We start from the raw sequence: 14,782 nt of genomic DNA on the forward strand, positions 1-14,782 counted from the left end.
ACATTTTACTATTTAATAAATAGGAAGTAATATTGACTCAGAACAGATCAGCCTAGTTGTAGGGGTCAGTATTTTTCAATACAGCAGATTTGGCTCTTGCTGCAGAATTGTGCTCCTGAATCTAATCTTTTATTTAAATATATCAAGCTCTAATGCTTGTGAACTGAACCTTGAGAATATAAGCGTGTCAGCTGGTGCAGTAAGCATACAAACAGAAATTAGATCTGAGATGTGTGAGCAGCGCCCATTCCTGTCATTCGTCTAACTCTGAAATCTAAAGATAGCCAGTTAAATATCCACTGTGGGGTTTCGTGAATCTTCCTCTGAAGCATCTGGTACTGGCCATTGTCAGACCAAGATAATAAACTAGATATACCTGGTCTGATCAGATATTGCAAATCCTCTGGTCCTGTTACTTATCGTGCTGATGGTCCATTCTCTCTCTCAAAAATTAGATCGCTATGATAAATGATTGCTTTAATTTAATGTTCTATTTAGGAATTATTTTTTTCCTCTGATTGTAATCTTTGAGAGACAGATTTGCTTACATGAACTTTAAAAAGTTAAAATGATTGAAAGCTATAAGCAACGTATAATAAAAAAAATTTTTGGCTTTGGATTGTTTTTTTCTTCATTTTGTGATCAGATGGTCATCCAGTCATGGCAGCTGGAAGTCCTATTGGACACATTGCACTCTGGGATCTGGAAGAGAAGAAACTAATTAGTCAAATGCGAAATGCCCATTCCACAGCAATAGCTGGTATGTCATTTGTCCAGGGAGAGCCACTTCTTGTTACTAATGGCGCTGATAATGCTATAAAGGTAAGCTATTTTTTCTGCTACTACCATTGTGGTAAATTTATTTTTTTCCAGTGGTCCTCCAAAGTACGAATACTTGTGTAGACTTGAGGTAGCCCTTTTTCAGTTGCATCAGCATGTATAGTAAAACCAAAGTTACTGAATGAGACAAGTTGTTGTTTCTAACTACGTTATTCCAATCTATTTTTTCAATGGGAGTTGTTGTTATGTTTACTGATGTTCCATTTCTTTGCATTTCTCGAGCAGATATGGATTTTCGATGGCCCTGGAGGTGGTGGTCGTTTGTTGAGGTGCCGTATGGGACATAGTGCTCCTCCAACAAAAATCAGATACCATGGGCAAAATGGACAACAAATTCTTAGTGCAGGTAGAAATCCTCAACTTCTCAAATTTACCCATTTTGTTCTGCACTGTTATTAAATAAACTCTTCAGCTTATTGGCTAGTGATAAAAGAGATATGACTAGCAATGTCTTTGATTTTGACAGCGCATTGCAAATTACTGTATTTAATCATTTAGATATATTAAGCAAACTGAGTAATTCTTCAAGTGATTGCACATGTGCATTCCATGCTTGGTGTCCGCACCTAGCGCTCGGTTGTTGGGAAATTTTTCCTTCAACTGTACCTGTTGGGTGGCTTGTGCTCCCTCTGCTGCCATGTACCATTGTATAAAGGGCAGAGCTGCTCCTAGCCCCACTCAGTTCCTTCCTGTCACCCATGACAGTCATCAGAACCCTTGTTCATTACCAGAACACTTCTTTGTCAGCTTTGTGCATGATGATGTACATAATAGAGCTAGTCTGGTAGTTGTAGGATTTTGATATTTTAAAAAAAAAACAACAGTTTTTTCGGTCTTGTTTTTCCCCTCCCCTCCCCCTGCGTTTCAGGGTTCTACTGATTGCACCAAGGTATGCCCCAGTCACTGGGCTTCAAGCACTGTGCTTCTTGCTCGAGGCCTGTGCTAGTGAGCAACTTACTGTAGTTGCCTGAGGGGTCTGGCTAAAGCAGAGTAAAAAGACCAGTGCCTAGAATGAAGAAGCATAGGGAGGCTAGGGTGAAATTTCTGCTGTTGGGAGTTGGCAATCAGGCCACCATTGAAGCCAGTCCGGTCTGACTTGGTGCTGAGTGCTGCAGCTTCAGTGAGAAGTGCACCTCCAGCATTATTGGAATCTGGGCACCGATCTCTCTTGTCTGTGCTAAGAAAGAAATATAAGACTTCCAAAGAGGCTCAGAGCAGGGGAAGATCTCTACCCTTAAAGTCTGGTAGGAGGGGTGAGAACACGTTGAACTGAGTGCATCTGAAACCTAAGCACTCCTCTCCCAAATCGGTGCTCTAGTCAGCACAGTTGCTTTCAGTGCTGCAAAGGGCACCATGGAGCCCAGTGCCAGAAGCGGCACAATCAACTTCATTGTCACCAGAACAAGATACCACCTCAGTGCCAACTACCCCGGAGGTGCCTGAGTCAGCAAGAAATTTGCTCTGCCTCTCGATGCTGGTGTCTCCATCTGTACAGGACTCGGATCCCTCGGCACCATTGTCCTGTCCGTTGCCATCTCCAGCAGGCCAACGTGTGGTACTGAAGTTGCCTATTTCCCCGGTCAGCCCATTCGTACCCACCAAGGGGAACCTTGCAGTGATGAGGACGCTCCGCCTATCACCAGGTTCTCAGTACCAGTCCCTGGTATTGACTGGATGAGCCACTTAGAGATGGGATCTTATGTCTCACAAGCCCGAAGCAGGACCTGTCAGTCCTCAGTCCTCTCTCCCCACCTACCATTGAGACCCCACAATGGGAGTTGCCAAGAAAATGTGGCTAGGTCACTGAGGTCGAGCCTTGTACCAGTAGCCATTTTGGAATGCTTTGGGGTTTCCCCAGTTTCCAGATCTCCCCCCTCACCATGCCTATTCAGTGCCCTCATCTGGGGACAGCCTGCGCACTGGTCTGCAGGGTCTGGTTCCAGGACCAAAACCAAGCATCAGGAAGAGGTCCTAGAAGCAGAGGAACAGCCTGTAGGAGAGCTTCAATCTCCTCCACTCCTGGCTTTCTCTTCGTCCTATCCAGATGATGTGGTTTCTCTGGATGAATTTAAAGTCTGAGGAGTTGTGAAAGAGAGTGACTGCAGACATGGGCATGCAGGTCCGGGAGTCCTCATATCAGTTGATTGACATAGTATCAACTGTAGGTCCCTCCAAGTGGTTCTGCCAATTAATGAGGCAATACTAGAGCCTATAAAGGCTCCATGGCAAATCCCGTTATCACTGCTTTCCGCTTCAAAGAGGGCAAAGAGAAAATACTATGTGCCCACCCAATGTTTTGAGTAACTTTGTACCCACCCATCTCTGGGCCTCATTAATTATGGCAGCTAATGAGGGTGAGTGACAAGGACATCAGACTGCTGCCCTCAAATCAAAAGACACAGAGAGAGTGGACTTATTTGGCAGGAAGATTTATTCCATGGAGGGTTTGCAGCTGTGTATTGCTAACCAACAGGCTCTGCTGGGGCGGTACAGTTTTAATTTATGGGGCTCTGTGTAGAAGTTCGGAGACCTATGTCTGCTGATGGCTAGGCAGGAGTTCTTTTCTCTGGTCAATGAGGGCAAACTAGTTGCAAGAATATCAGTGCAGACTCAGTAGCTAGGACCACAGGTTCTGCGGTTGCTAAGTAAAAATTATCTAGGTTAGTCTTCTGTTCTCTCCTTTGAAGTCCAGAATACTACTTGGGACTTGCCATTTGAAGATACTTCTCTGTTCTCAGACCAGGTGGACAGAGTGTTCCATGGCTTAAGAACTCTAGAGCCACCTTAAAGTCCTTGGGTTTGTACATAGTGCTTTCTGACTGGGGAAGATCTCAACATCAAGAGAGACACTGATTTCCCTGCCCCTCTCCCCACCCCCACTCCATCTGCTCGACATTACCTGTCAAAAAAGAAGTCCAAAGGTTTTAGGTGCAAGCCTCTCCCTTCTGCTGCTTCAGCTTAAGATATCCAGGAAGTACCAAGCAGTCATTTTGATGGCCCTGTTGAGGTTGCCATGCCATTCTCCGTCACTCCAAATCCATATTCCCCCACCTTTGCAAACAGTCTGTCCTGCTTCCTCAGTGCTTGGTTCTGAACTACTTCAGACCTGTGGGTTTTGAACACTGTGGAGATGGGATATACTCTCCAGTTTGCTTCTACCCCTCCTTCACAACTTCCCTCCCTGCCCCCCTCAGGGATCACTCTCACAAGGAGCACCTCTTTCAGGAGGTACAATCTCCCCTTTGGTTGGAAGCTGCAGGGTAGGTTCCATGTGATCTCAGAGGGAAGGGGTTTTATTTGGTCTGAGACCCTCTTACCCTCCATCCCTTTGGGATGAGGATAAGAGGGTCTCAGACCAATCTTAGACATGTGTCAATTCAACAAATTCTTGAAAAAGATAAAGTTCTTCAAGTAGTGTCCTTATGGGTGCTCCACTCTAAGTGCACTTGCGTCCCCAGCGCCTTTGATTGGAGATTTCTCATAGCAGTGTCCATTTGTCCCACACATGTGTTACCTAGCCTTGTGCTATGTGCCATTGTTACGTAGCACTGTGTGGGCAAACTGCCCTCAGTTCCTTCTCAAGCACCTCAGCCTGAGATTGAGCCTTTGTCATTGTCCATGTTGCGTTTTAGCTCAACTGTGTCCCCTTAGCTCTTTTTGTAGTTAGTTTATTATGGTTAAGGCTACATTTTAGTCATTAGTATTTTTAGTAAAAGTCATGGACCATTCACGGGCAGCAAACAAAACTTAACAGCCCGTGACCTGTCCATGACTTTTACTATATACCCCTGACCAAAACTTGTGGGGCAGAGAGGCAGCACACAGCCTGGGCCCCCCACTGGTGCTGGGGGACCTGCAGGGCCGGCAGACTCCCTACCTGGCTCTTCTTCCGGGGCTTCCCGGAAGCGGCAACATCCTACTCTCTCAGCTGCAGGCACCACTCCTGCAGCTCCCATTGGCCGCGGTTCCCGGAGAATGGGAGCTGCGAAGCCAGAGCTCTGCACAGAGGCAGTGTGCAGAGCTGCCAGGCCATGCCTCCACCTAGCAGCTGAGTGAGGGGGATGTTGCCACTTCTGGGGAGCCCTCCATGTAAGCACCATCCAGAGCCCGCCTCACCCCGTCCTGTGCCCTGCCCCCTCCCACACCCAAACTCTGCTGCTGCTGTGGGGCGCGGTCGCCCAAGATTGCCCCAGCAGCCGCCAGTGCAACTGGTGCAGGGGCTGCCTGAGCTCCCCCTGAGCCAGGCATACTGGCTGCTGCAGAAGTCACAGAGGTCGCAGAAAGTCACAGAATCTCTGACTTCTGTGACAAACCCACAACCTTAATTGTAGTTAGTAAGTAGTAGTAGTTTAGTTTAGAAAATTTTTTGCTAGATAGTTTCTCCCCTCCTGGGCATTTTACTTTACTGGGAGGGTATGCCTGGTTCTCTGAGTTTCAAACGTTGCCTTTCGTGCCAGGAGGCAGTCCCAGTGAGTGATGGACACTCCTGCTGCATCCGTTGCCTTGGGGAAATCTCACATTTCCCAAAAGTGCAAACTTCAGTCTGGCATTAAAACCTAGAGTCAAGAAAAAAAATAGGGAGATCAAACTTGGACACCTCATGATGGAGACCTCGCAGCACCTGGCTTCTGACCCAGGCCAGGGGACCCCCCAGTCTCCAAATAAGACTGATGCCTCCAAGCCACATTCCTTGAGGGTATCTAAGAGGAAGACCCAAGATTCTTCCCATAAGACTCCCAAAGACCGTCCCTTGAGTTCTCCAGGTTGGAATTCTCCCTTTCAGAAGTTGTGGTTTCTGGTGACTCCAGCCACTTTGGCACTCATTGCTCTCCAGCCTGGTATGAGTCTGCTAGTTCCTCAGGTACCAAGGGCACTGTTAGACCTAAAGACTCTAAAGTCTGGGGCTCATATAGATCATTGATCTGTGAGGAACCTTTCAAGCACTTACGTCTTGGTGCAGAGGGACTGGGCTCCCTGCCCCAGACTCCTGTCATACAATCCTGGTTTTCTTAATACAAGCTATCCTGCACATAACCTTCCTAAGTCCCATGTGCACCCTTGGTCTCCCCAACCCCAAAATTTGCCACTGAATCCCCACTTATTTGACTTGCTCCCCTGCTCCCGAAAGAGTCTTCTCCTGTAATGCCCATCCCCTGCCAGGTACCGTCCCAACCCCATGCAGCCTTGCTTTCACTCATCTCTGCTCCTTTTTATTCCCTTCCCGGCACGAGTTGGTTTGGTTGATTTGTGTACCTTAATTGTGTTTTGATGCCTTAGTCTGTTTTGGTTTCTTTAAAGGTTAACTTCTATTAATTTCCTGGGTTTGTAACACCTGTTTTGGGATAACTGTAAATTTCTGGGGGGTTTTGTACCTGTAAATTTGTGCTTCTAACCCTAACTCCAGGTTATTTTGTTTTTGTCTGGGTTTATTGTGTATCAAGATTTGGACATAAACTGCTTTACCATTCCTGTAGCATTCTGGTTTATCATTGTTCAAATGTCTGTTTTTGATTTTTGTGACTTGGGCATAAGCTGATATTGTTATGGGTAGGTATTTACTTTTCTTTTTCTTAATATTCCATCAGGTCAGGATGGAACCTTGCAGTCTTTTTCCACAGTGCACGAAAGGTTCAATAAAAGTTTAGGACGTGGTAAGTAGTACAATGAATGTACAAATGAAAGGAATAAAACATTTTTTAATTATGTAAAAATATAGTTTGAAAAATGAGATGACTTTGTTTTTCTTATTTCTACAAGTACCAAAGCATATCCTGTAGGGCACAGTGAGCTTCAGTGCACATTTTACATACCGTACATGTGACTGAAGTGTCTTTGTGTGGTAGTATAGTTAAACACTTCAGCAAATAATTCTAATTAATTTAAAGACTGACTTTTTTTAGAACTATGTCATGGGAAATAATTTCTGGTTCTTGTGATATGAATTATTTTGTATTAGTGGAGTATAGAATAGTAGGCATTTTTTCTATTTTAATTTTTTACATATTTAATATTAAAATTTCTCTCTTCCCCCTCACCCTTTAGATTGCATCTCTTAAATCTGGCTGTCCACTTCCTCTTCTCACTTTCCAACAGCATCTCGCAGCTGGTTGGGTGGCTTTCAAGCATATTCCCCTGCGCCCCTCCCCCTCCACCCCCCACTGGTGGGACTACATTTTGGGAATATGCTGTGTTCCTTATTTAGCCTCTTAACAAAAATAATCTTGAAAGTAACCTTTGCTGCATCTGAGGGACTTGCTTTTCCACTAACTGAAAGTACATAATGGGGATACAAATGTGCATAGATACAAATAATTGTAAAAGTGGTCATCTGGTGATGTCATAAATTTGTTTTCTGGGGAATTTGTTATACTTGTGATATCTAAGTACATTAATAAGTTAAGCCTTACACCATCCTGAGAAACATGAAGTATTATCCAAATTTTACCTAAGAGGAACTGAAATTCAATTAAGACTTTGCTAAACTCTCACAGGAACTTCAGATTTCTTGACTCACAATCTAGTGATTAACACAAAAGAGTTGATTTCCTACTCCAATGTAAAAATAGTATATAACATTTCTGAAAAGATCGAAGGTACCCACCACACAGAAATGGCATTTAAGAAGAGTTAGTTGCAGAGTCAAGCACTCAAAAATTAGGAAATGCGGGAATTAAACTTGCCTGTGTAATGTTTGCTTGGTCCCCTTTTCTAGTATTACATGCTATATTTCTCCACAGTACCTCTGCCTCATTAAATGCACAGAATGGATGGTGCTTACTGAATGAGCTTCTATTCCATATTTTGTTTTCTCATTGAATTTGTGGCCTTTGGCCTTATTTACTGCACACTATTCAAACCCTGCTCTGAAGACAGAAGTGTTAATTTCATTGTAGGCTTTTCTGTGGTGCTCATCCCTCTAGTATCTGAGTGTTTCATAAACATGAATTAATTGTCATAGTTCCCGTGGGAGGTGAGGGGGTGGCATTATTCCCTTACAGATGAGGAACTGAGGCACAGAGATAGTGAGATTAAAAGCATTCACTAATTTTGAAATTCCTAGGCGAGATATTTCAGCACACGTAGCATTTTATAGAAATATGTATTTAAAGCTCAGTTCCCATTGACTTCAGTAACAGCTGTGTGTGCTGAGTTCAAGGGTCTCAAGTCAGACTCCCAGGAACACATGAGGAATACATAGTTAGTGACCACCTGTGAAAAGTTGGGTTTATGTGGCTTGTGCCGCATGATACAGACTCTGACAGAGGCTGGGATAGAATCAGTTTTTTTCCAAGGAAGCATTCAACTGCCTTCATTATGAGACTGTCCTTTCTTTTCCTGAAGTCTCCTGCCTCCTTTACTGCACACCTTCCAACGACAGCCACTGCAACAAAGAGTACGGGAATGCTACAGAACACATCTTCATTCACTACACAAACCTGATTCATTGCCAGAGCACTATCTATCTGGTGCACTGAATGACAATAGTATGTGATCATGTCATTAAAGGCTGTATCCTAATGCATATGCACACAGATGTTGAATTATTTCCTAACTTTCCAGTGCTTGACTCTGCAACCTTTTATAGTGTTTTAATGTAGTTTTTTTGCATGTAATCGCCTGGCTTTTTAAAAAGCAAACTAGAAAAAAGTAGAAATGCTAACACATGAAATCATACTGATCCCTGCATGATTCATCAACAGGATTTGGACCTTTAGATCCACAGCACAGACCTGCCACCTGAATGAATGGAGTAATTGATTATATTGGCTGGTCTACCATTACTAAGGGGTTTGATGCACACTTTGCCAGTGGGTTTCAGAGATTTGCTGACAGAGAGGAATATAGAGGCTTGTGAATCTTGCATTCAGTTCCAGGTTCTGGAGTGGAGAGTGCAGTAGTAGAGAGCCTTTTGTCCCCGGTCCCCCAGGAAGCCTGACCACTCACCTCTCCCTGGCTCCCAGTTCCAGTTCTTTCCCTTTCTCCCTTCTTCTCCCCCCCCCCCCCCCCGACCCCCCATCCCCTGACAACTCCTTGTCCTAATCTACTTCATCTGTCCTCACCACTAGTCCAGCTCTTGTTCCCTCTGCAGTGGAGTTGGGCTGCTACTTCATGCTGTTTGTGGGCTCCATCAGGGAGATCATCAAGAGCACAGGAGAGCTGCCACAGCAGCTTCTGGCTGCTGAAAGGAGCAGTTGAGGAAAAGTCCTGCTTCAGCCCAATACAGACTCTCTCTTCTGAGAGTTTAGCTGCCAAACTCTTAGAAGTTGCTACTGACAATGTGTGAACTGTTTTTTTTTCAAAGGCTTTATAACTTGGCCAAATTTAGTGAGATTTTACCAGGAACAGCAAAAGGCGCATCCCAAACATAAGAATGGTCTGACCCAGTATGGCCAATGGTCCATCTAGCCCAATATCCTGCCTTTCAACAGTGGCTAGTGCCAGACACTTCAGTGAAAATGAACAGAACAGGGCAATTTGAGTGATCCATACCCTGTCATCCAGTCCCAGCTTCTAGCAACCAGAGGTCCAGGGGCATCCAGAGCATGAGACTGTGTCCTGGACACGAGTGCAACAGCCCCCCTGCATGCTAAATTTCAAGTCATGGCTCCAAAGCATGGAGGAACTGGAGCGTCTCAGAAAAATGATTGGAGGAATTTTTTAACATGGGCAAAACGATTTGTTTCTGTAATCTCAATCTCAGAAATGGCTGAATGGTTTGTGCTGAAACTTTCCCAAACAGTTCCACCAGAGGCAGACATTCAGCATGAAAAATCTTACTCTGAGCAGTTAGTGTGGCAAAATTTAAGCAATTGAAAACAAGGTCTTTATAGTGGGAAGTGCTGGGCAACTTTATAAGCAGTGCTATGAGTTTTGCCCATTATGACTTTAATGTTAAAAGTTTCAATTTGTACATTTTAGAAATAAGTTTTTTAAACAAAAAATTAATGTATTCTATATTTTTGCTGTGAACTTTACATTTAGTAGATTGTTTATACCTTAAGGAAAGTTTGTGGCTGCATATATTTTTAACTGACTGAGAGTTGCTGACATTTTTCTGGTTTTTTAAAGGTTCCATAAACAAAAAGAAATCAAAAAGGAAAGGTCTTCAGTATGATACAATGGCCCTTCCACCTATTACTGCATTTGCAACAGGTAGGTAATATTTTATGTCATATGTAGGAGAGAGTCGTTCCTCTGCTCACAGGAACCTGCTTCTTCAATTTTACATTTTTGTAACTTATTCAAAAATTTACTAATTTATCAGAAACCCAAATTAATCTTTTTGAGGAGATATATTAAATTGGTACAGCTCTTCAAATACTGAACGGTGACTAGCTGGGTAACAAGGTGGCATTTTTATATAAATTGTGCCTTCTGAGTACTCTCAATAGAGCTACAGACTCAATACAGATGTCTAAGAATGAACTGGATTTTACTCTGGCTCATGCATCATCGGAGTTAACTAAATTTTGATTGGAGAATCTTTATTGTTGCTGATACACAAGTCAGAAACCCCTTAACTTTCTTTATATTCTCCCGACTGAATTTGTAGGACTAGCAGTCAGGGGGACCAGCTGGGAGAAATTCCTAGTGTAAGGAAATAGCTATTTGTGATTAACACGTGTTCATGGCATAGTTAAATTATCTTACTGTTACTAATGTGTGTATCCTGCATTGTCAGTAAAATTGTATGTAGATGAACATATGCAGAGAAATATTTCAGTATTTTTTGATAGTGCCTACAATATGATGATTCTCAGACTGGATTTTTTTTTGTCATGTTAATACATTAAAAGGATTTTCTCCTTAAGAGTAAGGCCCCAATAACTCATCCTCTTGCACCAGAAGCAAAAGCAATTGTAGTTGCAATTGCATTTTAACAATGTCAACACATAAATAGCCTACATATTGTAAAAAGACAATGTTCAATTATAATTTGTGTAATTTTAAAGCTTACATTTTGGTTGTTCATATATTGCATAACACACACTCCTGGTTTGGCTCTTTCAGTAGTAATTGTTACCCATTGTTTTTGTAATTGCTATCATAGTGCTATATTCAATGTCCTTAAGTTCCTTAAACTTGTTGACCTAGTTGGCCACGGGTGAAGGTCTTTCAAGAGTATTAAAATATTTAAAATTCATCTGATGTAGAATGTGCTCTAATCGGTAAAGTTACTGGAGTGGGAGCCAAGAGACCTAAGATCTATTCCTAGCGTGGCTGTTGACCTACTGTGTGACCGTGGGCAAATCACTCCACATCTCTATACTTCAGTTTCCCTTCCTGTGCATTTTTCTTGTCTATTTAGGTTATATTGTTTGACTATACTTGCGGTTCATTTTTTAAAATGTTCGAGACTAAATAACTGAACTTAGCCAAATTTATTGTTTGAGACAAAGCAGTACAATACAAAAAGGAGACCCTCCTTCCAGGAAACAGATTTTTGCAGCGTGTTCCCCTTACGCAAAAGGTGTGCTTCAAAGGTAGCATTTCAGCTAGTAGTATTTATAGTATGATTTGACAAGTTACAAAACTTTTTATACATCACTTAAACTCTAAGTTTAACCTATTAGTTTGTGCTAACGTTGTCCTTCGTTCCTCTTACACTTGCCTTTATTTCGTTTTGAATACTACATTCCAAGTGTTAAATTTAGGCCTTAATATAGGTTGTTAATTTCAATTTAATTTTAAATAGGTCTATTTAAAAAAAAAAAGAACTTGTGTGTTTTTAAAATAAAATTGGAATTTTAATTTTTTAAATCTATTTTTATCCACACCGCTGTACCTACTTCCTAACTGAATTTGGTACAAAGTATTCATGCATTTTTGCTTAGACAGGTTTCCTATTTTTCTAATGCCAAAGCTGACTTCAGCTTTGCAAAGTGTTGTGGGGTGCTTGACATGCGTGAACAGAATTGTGGGAAGAGCATAATACACTCAGCTAACATAACTTCCCAACACCAATACATATCATGCATATTTTATTAATACCATGCACATAATACCTATTAATGTGGTGTATGCTATGCCCAACATATATGTATTGGATAACGATTATAAGCTCTTTGGGACATTGGTGACCTCATACTATGTGTTTTGTAGAGCATCTTTCGCAGTGGGGCTTTGATCTCAGTTGGGGCCTGTAGGTGCTACTGCAATAGAGAAAATTAATAATAAAATCAAATTGGTGAACTTTCACATCTTGTTTTTGAGAGAATATAGGGACGAGATGCCTACAGACAATGCACCCTTACCTTCTTGGTGGGCAAAACGAAAATCTTATCCTCCAGTGAGTTGTTAAAAATTTTTTTTTTAAACATTGCTGGTTAAATTAAAAAGTGCAAACCGCTATCATATTAAACATTTATGGGGGATGTATTATAGAAATTTGTACCTCCAGTTTTGTACATTACATAGCTGGAGTAGTGTAACTTAAGTTGACTTACTGCAATAGTGTAGACATAGTGTGAATAACGTAGTTGGAGTCGACGTAGTGTCACTTACTACGATGTCTACTCCGAGCAGGGTCGACTCACCTTAGTCTTGCTCCCAGTGGAGTACCGGAGTCAATCGGAGAGTGCTCTGCAGTAGATTTCAATCTCCCGGGCCTTTAACTAGCAGTTTTCAGAAGCATGAATTTCACTTTGCTTTTCTTTCATTTCAGTGTCCAATGTTGTGCAGACTGATTTGTTCAGTTAAGCCTAGTAAAAGGGTACAACAATGTGCATACAAATCTATTTAAAAGATTAAAATTGAAATTTTTTTTTAAATTTAAATATAGGGTTTTGGGTTTTGTTTTTTTTTAAATAGACCCATTTAAAATTAAATTGAAATAGGCCTTAATATAGGTTGTCAAACTTCTTATCTATTAATTATTTAGATTGAAATACAAAAAACAATATAAAGCAGTACATGTTTGCTGCTAAGTTTTAAAGAAATTCAAACTACTGAACTGGTGGAAGTCATTTGCTAAGTGTCTGGAACCAGAGTTAGTTCAAGTGCTAACCAGTTTTTGACAGCAGTAACCTTGTCTGCAGGTGAAAAGAGAATATTTTCTTCATTTCGGTTTATTCAACTAGTTCAGTTCAATGGTTCATTCAAAATTAAGAAACCAGTTGGGAGTTTAAAAAGCAAGAGAGCTTGGGTTGTTTTTTGTTTTTCTTTTCAAAGGTATGAATAAAAACTAGCTGAGAGGTTGAAATCTACTAGTTCTAAAATCTTGAAGGATGTAGTGATCAGAAACAATCAGTTAAATTAATTAAATACAACAGATACTTCCTTTGTGTAATAAATCGTTTTAAATGTAAAACATGTTTTGATAACATTTTTTTAAATGTATGCACCCTGGTGAACAGAATGCTCACAAATCTAGATTGTGGCAATTTATATCCTAGTGGTGAGAATGTAGCTTCCTTATGTGGTTCAGGTTTATTAAAATCTCCACAAATATTTTTAAAATATTTTTTTAGCAATGTTTACTCTAGTTTTTTTGTTTTTTTTTTTTACCGTAGCCCTTTGACTAGTCAATGAAAATATAAAATTGCAATGGCTTTGTTACATAACGGATTTTGGAACTAATGTTATAAATTGTGATGTAAGAATCTCTCTCACTTCAGAATGTCAGTTTCTGGAGTAACAATTTGGATTGTATTACAGAGATAGCACGTCAGAATGACTGGGATGGGATCATTGCTTGCCATCAAGGTTATATAACTTGTACAACCTGGAACTACCAGAAAACTTCCATGGGAGCCCATAAACTGAAACCAAAAGCATTCAGCAAAAACAAGCCTCTTGATGTATATGCAACAGTAAGTGTGATTTTTGGGGTAATCTTATTTCTATTTCTATGCCCTATTGTGGCATGGCTGCTAATTTGCTATCCAATTGCACAGAAACTGAATACTTAAAACCAAGAACCATTTGGTAAAGATCTAAATAAGCCTTGTAAAATTCTACTTATCATCTACATTGGAGTTAATAATTTTTTATAAGTGAATAAAATAATAAAGTAAATGCTAACTATTTCAATCTTATTTATCTTGAAACTCCAAGTTATCTAAAATTATCTCCTGAATCAGAAATACATGGGGGAGGAAAACAAAGTTTGGTTTTATGAGCTCCAATTATTTGAAGATTTGTAGTTACTTCAAAGACATTTAAATAGTCATTGTGTACCTTTGTTCCTCTCACTTTCATCTTTGTTTATGGTGGGAGAGAAGATTTTGTGCCTGGGCTTGTAAACTGTCATGACACTTTTGTAAGGGTAATGTTAAGCAACAGTTTCTCAAGATTAACACCTTTGAAAATGATCGGTATATTTCTAAGTTGCATGCAAAAAAAGTACATTAAAAGAATGTTAAGGGCGCAAAGTCAAGCACTCAAAAGTTGGGAAATGCCAGATTTAGGATTGCACATGTAGCCTTAATTCTGCCTCATTGATATCCAACCTGTGTACTGAATAAGTACATGTACTAAGTCTGGGTGGAGGGAGCCCTTCTCAGTGCTCTCTAGTCTAAGCCTATAGGAGTTGGGGCAGATTCTGCCCCATATGATGCCCACAGAGGAGGGAAAGTGAGGCTTGTGTTGTGTGCCTGGTCCAGAGAAAAGTGTGGTTGGGGAGTAGACATGGACCCCCTTCCTTACTCCTCTTGCCCCCACTACTTTGGCAGCTCCCAGATGTTCCAGTGTGGGTGGGTGTTGGTTGGGGAGTGTAGCTTCTACTTGGGTAGAAACATAAACCAGGCTTAGAAGCTTCCCGTTAAATTTTGGCATCCTGCCAAAATAATAATTTCCTGAGGAACCCAAGTGAGAGAAGGAAAATGGTGATTCTTTCTTAAAACAATTTATCATGGCTACATCTGAGTGGAATTTCATGGGACAAAGAAAAGACACTTCTCTAGTTAAGGGCATTCATTTCTGCTGAATTTCAAAGGCCTGC

General features: G+C 41.2%; 1 protein-coding gene across 1 annotated transcript in view; it reads left to right on the forward strand.

Annotated features, from left to right (window-relative positions):
• WDR36 (WD repeat domain 36) overlaps nucleotides 1-14,782 on the forward strand; it is a 51,736-nt gene that overhangs the window by 15,299 nt on the left and 21,655 nt on the right. The window contains exons 8-12 of the mRNA XM_073344678.1: nucleotides 647-822; nucleotides 1,066-1,186; nucleotides 6,426-6,491; nucleotides 9,910-9,993; nucleotides 13,498-13,652. Of these exons, the coding sequence (XP_073200779.1) occupies nucleotides 647-822; nucleotides 1,066-1,186; nucleotides 6,426-6,491; nucleotides 9,910-9,993; nucleotides 13,498-13,652 (602 nt within the window). The remainder of the gene's footprint in view (nucleotides 1-646; nucleotides 823-1,065; nucleotides 1,187-6,425; nucleotides 6,492-9,909; nucleotides 9,994-13,497; nucleotides 13,653-14,782) is intronic.

Source organism: Lepidochelys kempii, chromosome 5 (assembly GCF_965140265.1).
Source record: "Lepidochelys kempii isolate rLepKem1 chromosome 5, rLepKem1.hap2, whole genome shotgun sequence".
Classification (NCBI taxonomy): Eukaryota; Metazoa; Chordata; order Testudines; family Cheloniidae; genus Lepidochelys; species Lepidochelys kempii.